Below are 17,122 nucleotides of genomic sequence, written 5' to 3' on the forward strand. Positions count from 1 at the left end.
CAATGAAAGAAATTGCTCAGAAGCCCAAAAAGTAGTAAAGTCAAATTTACGTCACTCGACAATTACCATAGCATTTTTCAGTTCTATTGGATGAAATTACAGTAAATTAACTACATTTTTTAAAATATGTCAATAACAAAAAAATTGAAAGTACAATACGTATTCAAAAGTAAACTAAAAAATTCATATATATCATTTAAAAAAACAGGGCATATACACATGTAAATATTACTATATTTATTTTCTTTGTAACCTTCTGACAATCGAATAAATGTATAATTTAAAATAGAAGGTCACGTAATAAATTAATTTCAGGTATATCAGGTTCTGAGTAACGTCACCTAAAACCGATTACTAATTTAAAATCCGTCCTACCCAGAATGCATTTCACGTAAACAAAAATGGCGTCGTTAATTATTTTGTAACTGACGTAGATAAACGTCGTTGCCGAATTTATCAAAATTATTACGTTAAAAAAATTATACTTAATTATTAAGACTTACGATAACGCATACCGATAAGCGTTAGATATTTCGAATTGATAAAAGAATATGGCAAAGTAGAATTGAACTGATGAGTAGAAGAGAATGTGGTGTAAGGATTGTATTTTCTATGCAAAAAACATTTGTTATGTATTAATGGTTTCCAACCGACGAATTTTTATTTGCTGGACAGATTACAGTGACAAACAGCTTCAGGCTGTTGATAAATATTCTCTGCTTAATTCTACATTTAATCAAAGGTATTTATGACAATCCTTCATTGGTTTTTAAAAGGTAAGTTTCTTCTCTCGATACGTTTGTTTATAATTGATAAATATTAATTAATGCGATACGACACTTTATTGATTACCGTGTTATTGAGAAATTTCGCTATTGCAATGTTAAACTATCGCGTGTTAGGTTTTTGTTGACTCATTTTTTTTTATTGTTTTGTAAGTCGTTGCTGGGGTTCCTTGATAAATTTAGCTTCTTCTTCCAAAAATTTGAAAATTAATTTTTACTTAAATTGTTCTATTCCTAGAATCTTTATTAATGAATATATATATAAATGTTTACTAAATGATTTGGTATGTTTAAATTTCTTGTTTTGAAAACTTGATAATCATCATGAAAATTCCTTTTTAAAGATTTTTATACTTTATGAACTCTTCAGGTATTCGTTTAATATTTAGTAAAGTCGAAGTGAATAAATCCATTGTTATTCGTTCTCTGGAAACAGGTTTGAGAGATTAAATAATTCTTTTAACGGTTAAATGCTCTTTCATTTTCCGAAAGTGATGAAATCTTAAAAATTTAATACTTATTAAGTTAGAAAAGAATATGATGTGTTATTGAGATAAACAAATGGCTAGATAAAATAATTCTATACGAAAGTTTATTTTTACAAATAAACTTTCATACAGAATTATAATAAGAGAAATAAGACAAAGTTTATTATTACAAATAAACTTCCTTATTAGTTTCAGTTTTGTTTTCAATTTAAATTTTGATATAACCTTCCACAGTTACTCATGGCACTGGCTGGAGACCGACTTGTATGTCAACGGTCAAAGAACTATTCCATTACGACACTACTTGATTATAATTACTCGTCAGGCCTCGGGATGTGTATTATATTGTTTTCAATTGTTTAATACTTACTAATGATATATGTTAAACAACAACACACAACACTGGGGTATAGTCAATAATGTAACCTATGAACTGATGACCAGTGTGTGATGAAAAAACAAACAAAAGAAAAATTCACAACTAACATTTTCAAACTCCCCTGAGTTCTTCAGGTGTAAATGAATGTCTGATGGAATGCTAATTTGTTTACACCTAAGAACTCGGGAGTTCGAAAACATTAGTTGTGAATTTTCCTTTTGTTTGTTTTTTTGTCACATATTGGTCATTGGTTTTTTCTTTCTTTCTTTCTTTATCCCATGGGTTAATATGGAGATTTCAGCCATGTTGGCTCTCTTTTCCGATATGTGCTGCCTGGGTCATTGGTTCATAGGGTACATTATTGATATATGTTAAAATTAGTATATTGTAAAAAGTTTTCATAATGTTTATATATTTTTATTTTCTTATAGATCTATGTCAAATTATTATATATGTTCCATGCATCATACTAAAGTTTTAATTATGTTGATTAAAGTGTAATGGAATTATTTTTAAATTGAACTTTAATTTTTAACCCTGCTGAAAGTTTTTACATTGAATTCAGATTACTAATTATTATTTTCTATTAAATTTCATTAATAATTAAATGTGATTTTAAGAAACATCTTAATCTTATTATGAATTATTTTAAATAATATTGAAAAATAAAAAGTATAATAATTTTAAATTAAGTATTCTAAATGAATATTTATATTAATTGCTATTATTATTATTATTCATCCAAAATGTCCAGTGTTCAATATATTGTATTACTATTCCTATTTTTCAGTATGTCTACAAAACAGTGTATAAAAAAAAGAAACTAAAAAAAAATTGAATATATGTATTGACAATTTGAAATTCTTTAAAATATAACATAAAATATACAGTACTGTAAAACAGTTTAAAAAACATTACTGTTATTACAATTTTAAAGCATAATTTGTTTATGTTAAATATTTTTCTTTTGGTCAATTTTAGCTCCAATAAAGCAGTATTTTTGTTACTATTATATAGCAAAAATTCTGCTTTACTGTATTATCAGTAAAACTTCTAAATTTTTAATTTGAAAGATGAAAAAAAAAAAAAAATGGTTAGTTTGGGTTATGGAGATATATGTTATATATGATGGAGACATAGAGATATATGAAAAATAGAAAAAATTTTTTAGATACATGGTACTAATCAGTAGAATAAAGGATATAATTTTGTGATATATTTAAGTCCATAATATTTATTTGAGTTATTATTAGAACAATATATGAGATTGTAATAATGATTTAACTTCTTCCACACTTTGTTTGTGCATTTATCAGTTAATTCTTGCCAGGTGAAGTTGATATTTCCTATGGCATCCATCATGATATATTTTTTCCAAAATTTCACCAAACAAACATAGATTTAAAGAAAGTACACCTTTTTGCCATTTTTTGCTGATTGGTTTGTGCTTGCAAATAATCGTATTATGTAAGGATCAATGAAATGCCATGATAATTTAAATCAGCATAAATTTTGAGCTTTTTTTAGGATTTGAGCAGACTGCATTATAACGAATCAGTGTTAAGCAGGGTCTTACTGTATTTTATTAATCAAAACTCTATTCTAGCAAATCGTGTTTGTTCAGTCGAATACCGAGTGATTTTTTCCCAGAATTTTGAATACTGAATTGTTCAAGTTGGGAACAGTACTGTTGTATTTTGTTCATCATTTTTACAAATGATTACTTACCTACGATAAAAAATAGTTTAATAACACTTACCTAAACATGTTTAAATAAACTTTACTAAATACAAAGATTAATCTATAAAAAGAAGTCTTACACACAGTGACAGTCTTAAGGGATAAAGTCTGAAAGCAATAACAATGACACCTAGTTGACAAGAATGCTAGGACAAGGAAGAAAAAAATTGCAATATCAGTTTTCATTAAAGTAAACCTGATGAAAGGCACAAAACAAATTGAAAATCTCAATATTCTAAAATTCATTTAGCAAATTTGAGACATGCATGCTTACTTGAAAAAAAATATTGAATAACAGTTTGTACTTAAACATTGTGAAATTTTGTACAGAAGATTTTCCACATTCTTGAACTATGTTTGAGTAAAACTGGAAACTGTTGTATGGGGGATATCTCCAATTTTTGAACTGTTGTTATAGTGAAACTGTTATAGAAGTGCCGTGTTATGTGAGTGATACCTGTACTTTATATTATATAGGGTGTTTCCTAAAATTGACAATCCAGTTCAATTTAAGGAAGGATTTGAGAAAGAGGGGATTAGAAGTTTTACTGTATATACATTATGAAATTCAAATTAAGTGAATAATAAAAATTTGATCAAGGGCTATGGCTACAAATGTTAATAATTATTAATTTGAATAATTTGCTGACAATTACTTTTCTTATAGAGCATTGATTATCCAAAAATAAATTAACTGAAAGTCTTTCAACTGAAATTTGACTTCAGAGAATTCTAATTCCAGAAGTTATGAAATTTTTACATAATTATTGTTGGTAATCTTCTATAGGCCCACTAACAATTTCATTTTTATTAATTTTACTATTATTTATTTTTTGGTTATATCAGTACAATATATATTATAGTGAAAGACTAATGGTTGTTTTTACTAAATTAGACAATGTTTTTGTTATTTCTAAAATTTGTATGAATTAAATTTCTATGATTTAATTTTCTTTTTTCTATTGTACAATCAAAATTAACATTTTAATTTTATTTAAGGTATTTACTTTTTTATTCTTTTCTTACCAAGTGTAATCCGTTATCTGAAAGTGTCCTACTGCAATTGTTTTGGATAATTTATGCTTTTCTCTACATAAGTATGATGCTATGCAAATTCTTGTACAAATAAGGTTCTATTTAGGTATTATGAAAGATATACATGTGTGTATCATTATAATACTTAAATAGTGTTTTGATTCATTTAAATATTCCTTTTTTTGCAGAGAAAAGTTAGAAGTTTATTTCATATTAAAAAACGTAACATTTTATAACTATATAACTTTTTGTAATTGAATTTACTGTTGATGTTACTTGATACATTAACAAATCAATTATTCATTATAGTATTTTGTGCATTTCTTAGTTATACTTATGAAAAATTTATATAAATTTGGATAATGTGTAATGTACTGTATAATTTTTTGATAAAAATTTTAACAGACAATAATAGATAATAATTACAGCTTTAAATATAATTCTAATGCTACTTTTGAACTTTTTTTAGGCTGTAGTTTAATTTAAAACTTGTTATTAAATCAAAGTTTTAAAAAGTACTTTACTTTTAAGATTTAAGTACCAAAACAATTTAGTTATTTGAATTTCAGAATGTTAATTTACAGACAAATTTTCTAATTAATTATGCGTGATATAGTTTCATGATATTTTAATTTTGTCAATAAAAGATGAGAACATTTGCAATGGTTACTTTTTTCAAATAAGGTTTAATTAAATATAATAATGATTTTACCATTTTCAAAATTTATGTTTTATGTAATATAGGCCTAATATGTTATTTAATCCTGATACTGTAAATTTTTAAATGTTTACTAAAAGAGAGGTTAAAATTTTATAATATATATTCATATATGATTTAAATATTCATACAGTAATATGAAATGTATAATTTAAAAAAATATATAAACCTTTACTAAATTTTTCTTAATTGTCAAAAATTAATAATAGAGTAATGAGGAAAATTATAGTTTTTAATGTCTTTTATTACTAATTACTTGCCAAAGAATCTGAGACTTTACTTTTAATTATTTATCATATCAACATTATTTTTGATAGCAATATAATATGATTTTTACCTTAAAAAGTAGCTTTTTCATTGGTAAGTTAATGTCAGACAGTTGTTCTGATATTAACATGTAATTGATCGAGTACTTTATCAAATCCAATGTATACTTTGCTTTATGGAGTTATATAGTTAAAATTGATCCATAAGAAATGTTTCTTGTTTAACAATAATTCAAAGTTGACATTTTCAATTTGATAAAATTATTTTTCATGAAGTGTGAATGGTTCCATATGAATGAATGTTTGAGAGATTTAATTAATAACATTTTGTAAGTTGTTGATTTTTTATATTATTTTATTTTTGAGTGTTAGAATGTCATTTTCCATGAATTTGTGCAATCTTAAATAAATTGATTTTTTTTCCTGCAACTGTCAAGTATTTGTGCTTAATAAAATTAATCTCATCCATTAAACCTATCAATTGTACATTGTTCTAATGACAGGTTAGTTTTGTGAAATAATGAAACAAAGACTGTTGAACAGATTTTTAAAAATACTTTTTTTTTGTTTGTCCAATGTCTAAGGCAGTTATAGCATAAGGATTGCCAAATCAAATATTATGTATAAATAACTATTTCTTAAATATCTACTATTCATTAATCTAAATATTTAACAAAGAAAATAAATTTTATTGAAGGTTACAACATACAGAAATGTTTAAGTAATATATTACCTAATTCTGTATAGATTAAATATTTCTAAGTTTCTAAAATTTTGTACAAATTTAAAAACTAATAAATATAAAAATATTTTTTCCAAAAAACTTATGATTAATTATTAAATCATCAAATTATTCATTAGAATAATAAATATTATAGTTTACGAATTTCTTGCTCAAATGATTGTAGATGCAGAAATTGGCAATAAATATTTAGTGTATAATAAAGTTTGATAATTAATGTAAGTATTGAAATTATTGGACATGTTTACAGTATTTATATATACTATCAGTATGGGTGTATAATATTTTAAAAATACATATTTCTGTGAATTGTATGTTTGTTTTATATTGGTATAGAATTAGTATTTATTTAATAGTTAATTTATAATAAGTAATCTCAAAACTGATTTTAAGATTTCTGTTTTAGAAAATATTAAAAAATTTTCTTCCAAAAAACATTAAAATTTGTATTCCAATCATTCAATCAATTTGTATTACTATTCTTTACAGAAAATTTAGCAAAATTATATTTTTTTAGTCTTCATCAAATATATCAATTCATCTAACTCTCTATCTATCAAAAAATTTAAAATAGAAGCAATTAGTGAACATGAAGAATATTTCAAGTAGAAAACTACCACTTAAAACTAGTTAAATTAAAATTAAAAACACTAAATACAATTAAAAACCAGGATATTTTTATAACAAGTGCACAGTAACGTAGCGAGGGGGTACAAGGGGGTGTATCATGCACCAGGCGCTACTTGCAGAGGGGCGCCCAAATGGTCTCCAAGACAAACTATATGCTTTTGGAGGGGGCAGGAGGTGCCAATAAAGTGTCATGCCCCGGGTGCCAGTTATGTTCTCTATGCCACTGCAAGTGCAAATGTTTTTGCCTGTGTTGAACAGGCATCATCAAGCAAACTAATCATCAAATGCTGAAACAAATGGGAATTACTGAACATGTCGACATTAGGAATACATTGAATAATGGAATATGACTGAAATTGAATTAATTAGTTATACAAGAAATTATAAAAATTAAAATTACATTTGAAATTTTCGTTGATCACTTCTTAAACTGTGGACTGGGTACACAAAAAAGATTGCATTACTTTTTTAATTTCTTTTAATCTTCAAGTTAGTTTTCTCACTTGTAACCAAAAATGGAAAAATGATCTAAAAAAGAAATCAAATTAATGTAACAGTTTTTATTTTTCATCAAATACCAATAGTAATTAATGAAAAAAAGAAAATGTAATTTTCCTTTCAAATAATAGTGCATTTTCAGACATGATAGGAGTGTTTACCTTATTTGTGGTTGACTATAAATTCAGGCTAAATATATTTTTATATTTCAATGGAAAACTTATCAAGATAATTTATTCTTAACTAGTAAATTAATTTCTTTTAATAGCAAATATTATCTCTTGAAATCTGATGATATAGTAAAGAAGAATGCTTTTTCCTAAATTAAATGTATATTTTATATTAGTCTAATGTATTTATTATCTTGATCTTTTTTAAATAAAACTGTAACATTTATTAAATTGATTAATACCAATTTAATAAATCAATTGAGTTGTTTTGACAGATTACAATCTGTACATATTCGCTTAATTTATATTGATATTTATTAATATGGCAATTAACACTGCTAGCAATATGTTTTGATTGATGATTGCCAAAACCAATTTATTTAACAAGATTGATTACTTATCTAATTTTGAAATAAATTTTGTAAATAAGGTTTTAAATTATCTTTTGAATCCAATCCTATAATATTACAAAAATATTATTTCACCTGTTTTCTCTGTATTGTAAGAAAGTTTTTTTTTTTTCCTGATCATTTTAATTTGTCTTTTGCCCTCATTATTTATGATATACTCAATATAAGGGATTCTTAGAAAGTCTGTATTTACAGTTTTTAATAAATGAGTAGAATATATTTCATGTCATATTCCAACAGGATCTTTCTTTTTTCAATGATGTGTAAGCGTTTACTTACATTAATTCTATTATATTTTCTATGAATTGATTAAATGTAATTGTTTTGAAATTTGTGTTCATGAATTTATATCTATAGAAATTTGGGTATTTATAATGAAATGGATGTTTTTGCTGTTACAGACACATTTTATCTATAATCATTTATTAATTAATTAATCTTATGATAGCATAAACATAATTGGCTCTTGTTGTTGTCTTTTCTTTATTTTTGCCTTTTATCAGGACTTCATAATGATAATAAGCAAGGAAAAATTATAATAATTAATATAATTATAGTAATAATTTATCATAATTATAATGTATATTTTTTATCACATTAATTTTATGGCAAAAAAGATCTTTTTATATATGATGATGAAGTTCATATGTTTTTATGACGTGTTGGTTTTCATGCTTCCAACTAGTATTCTAGATTTCAGTTGTTAAGTAGTTTATTTATAACAAATTATAGAAAATAATTGAATAGTCTGATATATAAAATATAATTATCTCATTCCTTATTGAACTTGAAATGAGACATTTCTTATCACTGATTTTTGTCATAGATTCTGCTAGTAGTAAAGAAATGGTTATTTTGTTTCTTTTTCCTATCTGCTGTAATAAATTCTATCTTATATTGTGTCAAAGGGTAAACAATATAAAATCACTTTACTATTACTATTAAAGGTGTGGAATATTTTCTAGAAAAACTTATTGAATAACCTCCCGATATACAACATTTCATGTTTTATTATCAGGAGCATAAATGAACAGATTTGCAGCTACTAACACATGAGCACACTACATAGAGTTGGCCATGTGAAAAGCAACTGCATCCCAACTCTTGGGCTTTGGCCTTGAGACTTTTTAATGGTCATTGCAAAGCATAGACCAACTGGAAATTGTAGGCATTTACATTTAAATGGGTAGTTTGTCGGGGTTAATGGTATGCTATTAAATGATATATCTGTGCCTTCAATTTTGAATGTTGGCATGAAATTTCTTTCAAGTATTTCAGTGGCACCAAAACTTGCCATTTGTGCTTTAAAAACCCTATTGTGCTTTAAAAAATGTTTATTGTCAGGATGAATCCCATTTAATAGTGATAGAAAAAGTTTGGGAGCAAGTACAACAACCAGTTTAACTTTGCCAGAAGAACAGCAAATCCCCTGTGATTCATTCTTTCACTTCAGATCACTGCAATACCCAAATACTTTATCTATAGACCCAATATTAGCTGATGATGAATAGGCTAAGAGTGTCATAAATGAAAGTACTTCAGAGTTTTTTGCACCAAGGATTTGTCATTTTTGATAAGCATAATCTTCGCTCACACAAATAAATAAATCTCATGCAAATACAGCTGGGCCTAATGAATCACAAACACAATATGTAACGATTTGAAAACCCGCCATATGTTGATGTACTGCCATCTAGCATGATGACATCACTTTTTTTAATTTTTCAAAGATTTTGCTAATTAACTAATTATAATTTAATGTCAGTTCTTTAAATATAATAGTAAACTTCAATAATACACTTTTCTTAGAGATAATGCCTTGACAGAAAATAATTTGTGTGTCACCATCTAGTGAAGAGAGAGACAAATAGACAGACAGAAATCCATTGCAGCTTTATTTAATTAATAAAAAAAATCTGTAGGTTTGATCAGTGGTAAACATTCTGGGGATCAAAAAGATGCTACAGTTAAAATTTGGTAATGATTGGTTCAGTAGTTTTTGCAGTTAGTTGGAACAAAAGAAAAATATGTTGTCTCTTTATATAGTAGTATAGATATTCTCTGTGTTTATTTTTATATTATATTCTCTGTGTTTATAATTTCAAATTTATTTGTAACAGGTGATTTAAATATTCTAAACTCTAGTAGCTTTTTTTTATTTTAATATTTTCAGATAATTATTTTGTTCTGAATATGGGTTATTCTGCATCTGGATTTTTATTTCCAAATTAATAACAATTTTATTTATCTGAAAACTCTCTAATATTGCATGCAAATTATTACATAAATTATTGTTAGTTGTCATGAAAAATGTTATTTAAGATTATATAGATTAAAGTATATATTAATTTATTTATAGATTTTTTAAGCATTACCTGATAATAGGTAATACTTAAGAATCATCATCATTCAATTGAGATCAATTCTTGGTCAATCTATCAGTCAACCTCCTCCATTTGGTCCTGTCAATCACATTTTCTTTCCTGTTCTCAATGTTTATTAGTATTCAACCTTATGGTGTCCAACCAACAAGTTTGTGGTTTCTCCTATGTCCATTGATCTTTTCTATCAAAATATGCTCCTCAAATGAGTTACTGTGCATGATAATGTCAAAACAAGACCATTTCTGCCTAGTGATTTTGGCTTCTAGTGAAGACTTAGGCTTTATTTGGTCTTAAACTTTTTTGTTGGTAATATGTGTTGTTCATAGATTCACAGTAATCATCTCCAGCATCAAAGTTCAAAGGTATCAGTCTTTCTTTTGTCCACCTTCTTAATTGTCCATGTTTCATAGCCATAGGTAGCAATGGGAAAGACAATTGCATTGACTAACTGGGCTTTAGTTAAAATGCTAATGTCTTTATTTTTCAGATGAAATTCATGCTCAGTATTGCATTCTGTCCAAGAGCTAATTGTCTTTTAATATCAGGTGTTGTATCACCATTTCTGTCAATCTTAGAGCTAAGGAAGACAAAATCTGGATTGTCTCAATTTCTTTATCATCAGTCTTTTTACTGCACCTTCCACTCTTAGAAGTTGTCATCATATTACTTTTCTTGATATTGAGGTGTAACTCCATCTTCTCATTTTTTCTTTAACTTTCCAAACAAGTTGTTCCAAATGTTTTTTTGCTTTCAGCAAGTCAGATAGTATCATCAGCATATCTAGGATTATTGATGTATCTGCCCTCAATCTTTATTCCAATTTTGGTGTCATCTGGTACAGCCTTTCTGATAATTGCTTCAGCATACAGGTTAAAAAATGATGGTGTTAAAATACAGCCTTGTCTCATCATCCTGATTTTTAAAGCATTCTGTTGATTTTAAAGCATTCATAGTTTTCACTGTAGCTTCCTGATCCATACATATAGCTTCTTGATTTAATGAACTGAACAGAAATTTCCATTTCTAGGAGACAGAGCCACAATACAATCAAAAGCTTTCATATAACAATAAAACACACACAGAGGTTTTTCTGATGTTCATGTGCTTTTTCCATAATCCACCTGAGATTGGCAATATGGTCTAGTGCCCCTTCCCTTCTGAAAACCTACCTGCACATCTGGCATTTATATTGATAGTGGATTTCAATCATTGTAGAATAATTTTCAGAAGAATCAAGTCAAAGAATATCAATCTTGAAGCAGTTTATTTCATTTTTAATAACATCAAGTTTGCTCATGCAAAGTCTGCAAATATTCCACATTCCAGTTTTTATAAACTTTTGTGAAATAGTCTTTTAACCATGGGCTTCATCAGCTGGCAAGTGTCCAGAAGAATTTGACCCATGCATGTCATCACTGCCTAGGCTACTCAGTCCAGTCCTTTGCTCTTCCCTATATCCTGTTGAGTATGATCCAATCTGGAGCTCCCATTGGTCAACATTATAATTAAATCTTTATGTTGCTCCATATAATTTTGTGGCAAAACACCGAAGTAGGTTGGTAGATCTTTTTTCAGACCAAAGCTGTTTGGCCTGCTCAGGAATTCTCCAAAGTGGTTCACCTCTTCACCATGATGAGGTATAATTGGACTTTGAAGGGGTTAAATTAAGAATAATATATATGAACAAATCGTTTCTTAAATATATGCATATGTTTATTTGTATTTGGATATTTAAATAAATATATTATTATGTTAAATTTATTTTAGAAATATATATTGCTTTCTACTGAATATTTTTTACAATGAATAAACTTATAATAAAATTAACTTATATTTTATTTTTTTCAGAATAGAAACATTAAATTGTTCATGAAAATGTTGTACATATTCTTAGTTGATACTGGTCACATGATATCTGTTGATATGAAACTTGCTTTGGAAAGGTAAAATTCTGGTTACATAATTCATTTTTAATTCTGACTGTAACTAATTAATTAATTAATTACTTTGCAATTATGTAATAAAATAATGTTTTAAATAATTGCTTACTAAAATTTCATATAACCCATGTTCTTCCAGTTTTGTGTAACTGGCAGCTAGCCAGGGTTCGCTCTGAAAAATTTTAAAATATCGCCACCATTTCACCAATTCAAAATTTTTTCTCACTTCAAATTATTTACCACCACCAGTTTTACTTACTAATTAATGCAGGTGCTGTTAGCCTTATCAGTTTGGTGTCTGGAAAGCAAAAGTAACATGTTAAACTATCACAAGCAGAGGCCCAGATGTTCAGGTCTCTGATTCGAATGAAACTTTGTTCATGTAGCCTTAAACACAAGCAACTCCTTGTCCAAATAATAGGACCAACTTTTCAAATGTTTTAAAAAATGTGGCATTTGAAAATTTAGTGTTTAGCTTATAAGTCTTTGGAACTTTCTTATCCAAGAGCAGTGATAGTCAAATGAATAGGATGCTAGGCACAATGTAGGTTCAAACTTTTGGAATTTTAGTGTAGGTTTTGTTTATGTGTAACATTGTTTTATTATTTTACTGCATCAATAGCATTATTATTACTATTATTATTATTCCTTGCATTTAAAGATTATAAAACGAGATTAAAAATTGTGACATCATATTTTGTTTACAGAAAACAATCCTCTCTAGATTTAACTCTTACATTGTTAAATTAAATTTTCTTCATATTTATTTTCAGATATGATGATATTGTGACATTTGAAGGGTAATAAACATGAGCACATGAGGAAAATGTCCATAAAGCCAAAACAACCAGTGGATTACATTGGGCTACTTTTCTACGATTATAATTAATTAATTACTGAATAATTTGTCACTAGAGTTAGGCATTAGGTGCCATCTTTTATTAAATTTAATAATTATAATTAAATTAATATTTATTAAATAAATAGCACTTCTTACTTTTCTGCCCAAACTTGCTGTGTGATGCTAGGAAGTTTAACATTTTGCTTTTTTCCTGAAGTTGATTTGCTAGTATTATATTTTTATTGCCAAGTAGCAATTTTGGTGCTATGCAGCATGACCCCTGTAGCTAGCCAATTGAGTTTTCTGCCAGTTACACAAAACTGGCAGATAAAAGGATTTACTTAGAACTATGAAAGCTTTATTGAACTATAAAATATCTTTTATCACAATATTTTTCAAAAAACTATTTCATCTCTTCATAATTTTATTTATTCTGAAATCTGAAAAACAAACTGACTGATTGGTTATCTGCTAGTTTTAATTTAGTTATGAACTCATCAAACAGGTCTTTGTTTGTTTTTTTTATTTTTATTCAGAATGTTATTAGAAAGTATGAAAAAATCCTCTGCATATATAAAACACATTTATCATTATAATTTTTCCAAAACTGTCAGACACACACACACACATAGTACATATTGAGCATCTGTAGTTTCCTGTGGTTCATTTTCTGTTCACATTTAAAGTAATATTATTGAACATATGTACTTTTATCTTAAAATCTGTTAAGTTTCTGGTACCAGAATTCCTTCTCTATACAGTGTTATATTTTCAGAGAACTGTTTAGAAATAAATTTGGGATTTTATCATGTATTATTATGTATTATGAGCTGAATGAATGACTCTTGAATCCAAGTCATTGGATATTATCAATATTAAAATTATTTTCTATTTAATTTTTCTTGGTTAGCACATAGCCCTAAACACAAACAGCTTCATGTCCAAATAATAGGACCAACTTCCCAAGTATTTCTGAAAAACAAACCTCTGCAATTGAGTGTTTAGCTTATGTCTGGAAGCTTGACATCTCCTTGGAACAGCAATGGCTGAGCAGTTAGAGTACTAGTTAATGAAGATAGAAGATTTGGGTTTGATCTTCTGCAACTTTACTTTACTTTCTTTCCTTTTTATTTTTTTTCTATGCATAACGTAATTAATTTATTATTTTACCATATTATTGTGTTGGGTTTAGTGGGTTATACTCGGTACAAACCGGTGGCTGTGTACTATGCCGGACCAGAGTCAAGGCATAGCAATCAAAACAAAACTAAAATTAAATGTGTGTGTCAGTGTCTGTATTAAGGAATTTCCTAACAATATGGCATGTATTCAATATAGTGGCCTTCTGTAGTGTGATGTATGTATTTCTACTCAATTGTAATGTTCCCAGGCTTTTGTGTAGCGTGNTATTATTATTATTATTGTTGTTGTTGTTGTTGTTGTTGTTCCTCACATCTAAAGCTTATACTTCAAATATGACAATATCAGATATGAAAATAAATATGAAGAAATAAATACTTCATCTAATGAATAGAGTTAAATCTACAGAGACTTTGTTTTTGTTAAACAGGAAAAAATGATGTCACAATTTTTAATCTCTTGTTTATCTTGTTTATTTAATTTTTAATCTTTTCTTATTACTATTATCATTCGTCAAGTTAAAAGCTTATAAAACTAAACTTTTAACTTTAGGAATAATAATAGTAATAAAAATCTTACAGTAAAATAATGATAATATAATCATTTTATTATGTGTATAAAAGAGGAAAAAAACTGAGCTTGCAAAGTTTTGAACCCATATCCTTTAGCTTTATTCCCTATTATCCACCCAGCTATCGATGTTTGAAGATGTGCAACTTCCAGAGATATAAGCTAAACAGTCAATTTTCAGAGGCTTGTTTTTTGGAAATGCTTGAGAAGTTGGTCCTATTATTTGGACATGTTGTTCAAATTGGAGACTTGAACATCTGGCCTTCTTCTTGTAAGTTTTGTCAAATTCAAGATATAATTTTATAATAATTCAATTTCAAGTCACTTACATTTAAGAAATAATGCTATGATCCAGCTTAAAATAAATAAAGTACACTGCAATACATTTTAAAATCTTACTTTATTTTTCCAATTATAGGAATATTATAATAACAGTGTAAAGTGGGTTAAAACTGCTTAGCATGTTTGTACTATGTGCAGAAGAATATTTGTAAGTGTTGTTGTTTGAATTATAATGTCATTGAAGAAGGAAGTTATTAGCCATACAGAAAAGGGTCTATGCTCTGAAACATATATATGACCATTACTTAAAAAATAATATAGCTGTTTTTTATGACTAAAAGAATGTATGCTATAAAATAAACAGTGGATTTAGTGTAGCAAACAAATGTCTTTATATTGGTTTCTCAAACTTAATTTATCTAAAGTAACACTTGATGGCTTTATAAAAGAGCTTGTCAGAAAAAATGTGTGTACACATATGTAAATGTTATAAAATATAAGAGAAAATAGTGATATATAATTCATTAAAAATCTAAAAATAAATTGCATCATGATAAACTTTAAAAGAAATAATACTTTGTACAAGAAATTTGAATTGTTAAAGTTCCTGAATATAAAATTATTACAGCAAGATATCATTATGCAATTTGAAATTACACTATAGATAAAAGTAATTTTGTAAATTTGTAAATTGTTATAAAAATTTTTTCAAGTAAATTTTGAAAGTATTAATATATTATGATTATGCTAATAATTATTATGTATTTCATTACAGTGTTGGTCAATTAAAATCTGAAATAGCTAAACATCATGGAATACCTGAAGATAAACAGGTATTATTGATCAGTGGTGGAGAAAGTCTAAATCCAAATGATCGAGTGTGTAGCTATAGTGCAGGCACTGATACAAATCCTATATTCTTATTTAGTAAAAGTGCTATAGAGTCAGCTGAACCACCATATCCTTGTGTAGATTATGGTGATGGTATGTATTAAATAAATTAATTTTGTCATTTACTGTTATTATTTAAGTTGTTATTGAAAGAACATTGGTAATAAAATATATATATTTTTTTCTTATGGTATGAAATTTAAAAAATTAATAAATAAAATTTCTACTTTTTCAAGCTTGATAGACATATATTTCTATATATATAATTTATAAATCATACATATAAAAATTATCACATAACAGTTGTTACACCAATAAACTAAATAAACTATTTTTTTCTTTCAAAGTTTAATATTTCCTATTTCTTCCTGATATCTGGAAACAGATATCAGGAAGAAATAGGAAATATTAAACTTTGTTACTCTCTTATATAACTTTAAACATGTTCCTCATTAGTACTTAATTATCTGCTGATCTAAAAACTTTTTAGACTTCTCTGCATGCAGACATTGATACAAAAAATAAAGGTTTATTAAGATCTAGAGGGGAGAACAGTGACACTACTGTGAATTTAAATACCTGAGAAATATTTGAGAATAAATTGAGGAAAGATCTTATATGATTTCTACTTAGTAAATAACAGATGATAATAGTTCTGTCAAATTATCAATAAAATTAAAGAGATTGCTTTAAGTCAGTTTTATCAAGATTGATTTATTTTATGTCAGCCTACATTTAGAGAGAAGATGCATCATTTAGATAGTAGCTTTGTATGAGATGCAAACCTCTGTAGTGTAGTGTGAGCAAATTATCATTATTGTTTATTTTCAAGTATAATTCCCAACACACAGTATATTCAATCTACCAGTTTCAATATAATATAGCATTATAAATGCTCACAACTGATGTATTTATTTCATTAACATTATTACAGTGTAAATTATCATTGTGGTTATGATTGCATTGTAGTTGTTACATCAAAATTTTATTTTATTTAGCAGTATCTCTGTGTGCTATTTTATCTTTGTTTTATTTGAAATATAATTGTACTATGGAAGATCTAAGAAAATCTTAAGTTTTCTTAGGATGTATTTTATTCCAGTCACTAAGCTTTTATAAAAAGCATACCATATCCAGTCACTATGCTTTTTATAAAAGCTTAGTGACTGGAATAAAATACAGTAGAGCATCGTTTATCTGAAGGTTGGTTATC

General features: G+C 26.8%; 1 protein-coding gene across 1 annotated transcript in view; it reads left to right on the plus strand.

The window, feature by feature from the left end:
- Nucleotides 1-360: 360 nt before the first annotated feature.
- Nucleotides 361-17,122, plus strand: part of LOC111632935 (RB1-inducible coiled-coil protein 1-like) — a 210,015-nt gene continuing 193,253 nt past the window's right edge. The window contains exons 1-3 of the mRNA XM_023377452.1: nt 361-776; nt 12,094-12,188; nt 15,794-16,002. Of these exons, the coding sequence (XP_023233220.1) occupies nt 12,115-12,188; nt 15,794-16,002 (283 nt within the window). The 5' untranslated portion in view covers nt 361-776; nt 12,094-12,114. The remainder of the gene's footprint in view (nt 777-12,093; nt 12,189-15,793; nt 16,003-17,122) is intronic.

Source organism: Centruroides sculpturatus, unplaced genomic scaffold (genome assembly GCF_000671375.1).
Source record: "Centruroides sculpturatus isolate CEXI.00-Female unplaced genomic scaffold, Cexi_2.0 scaffold676, whole genome shotgun sequence".
In the NCBI taxonomy this organism is placed as follows: domain Eukaryota; kingdom Metazoa; phylum Arthropoda; class Arachnida; order Scorpiones; family Buthidae; genus Centruroides; species Centruroides sculpturatus.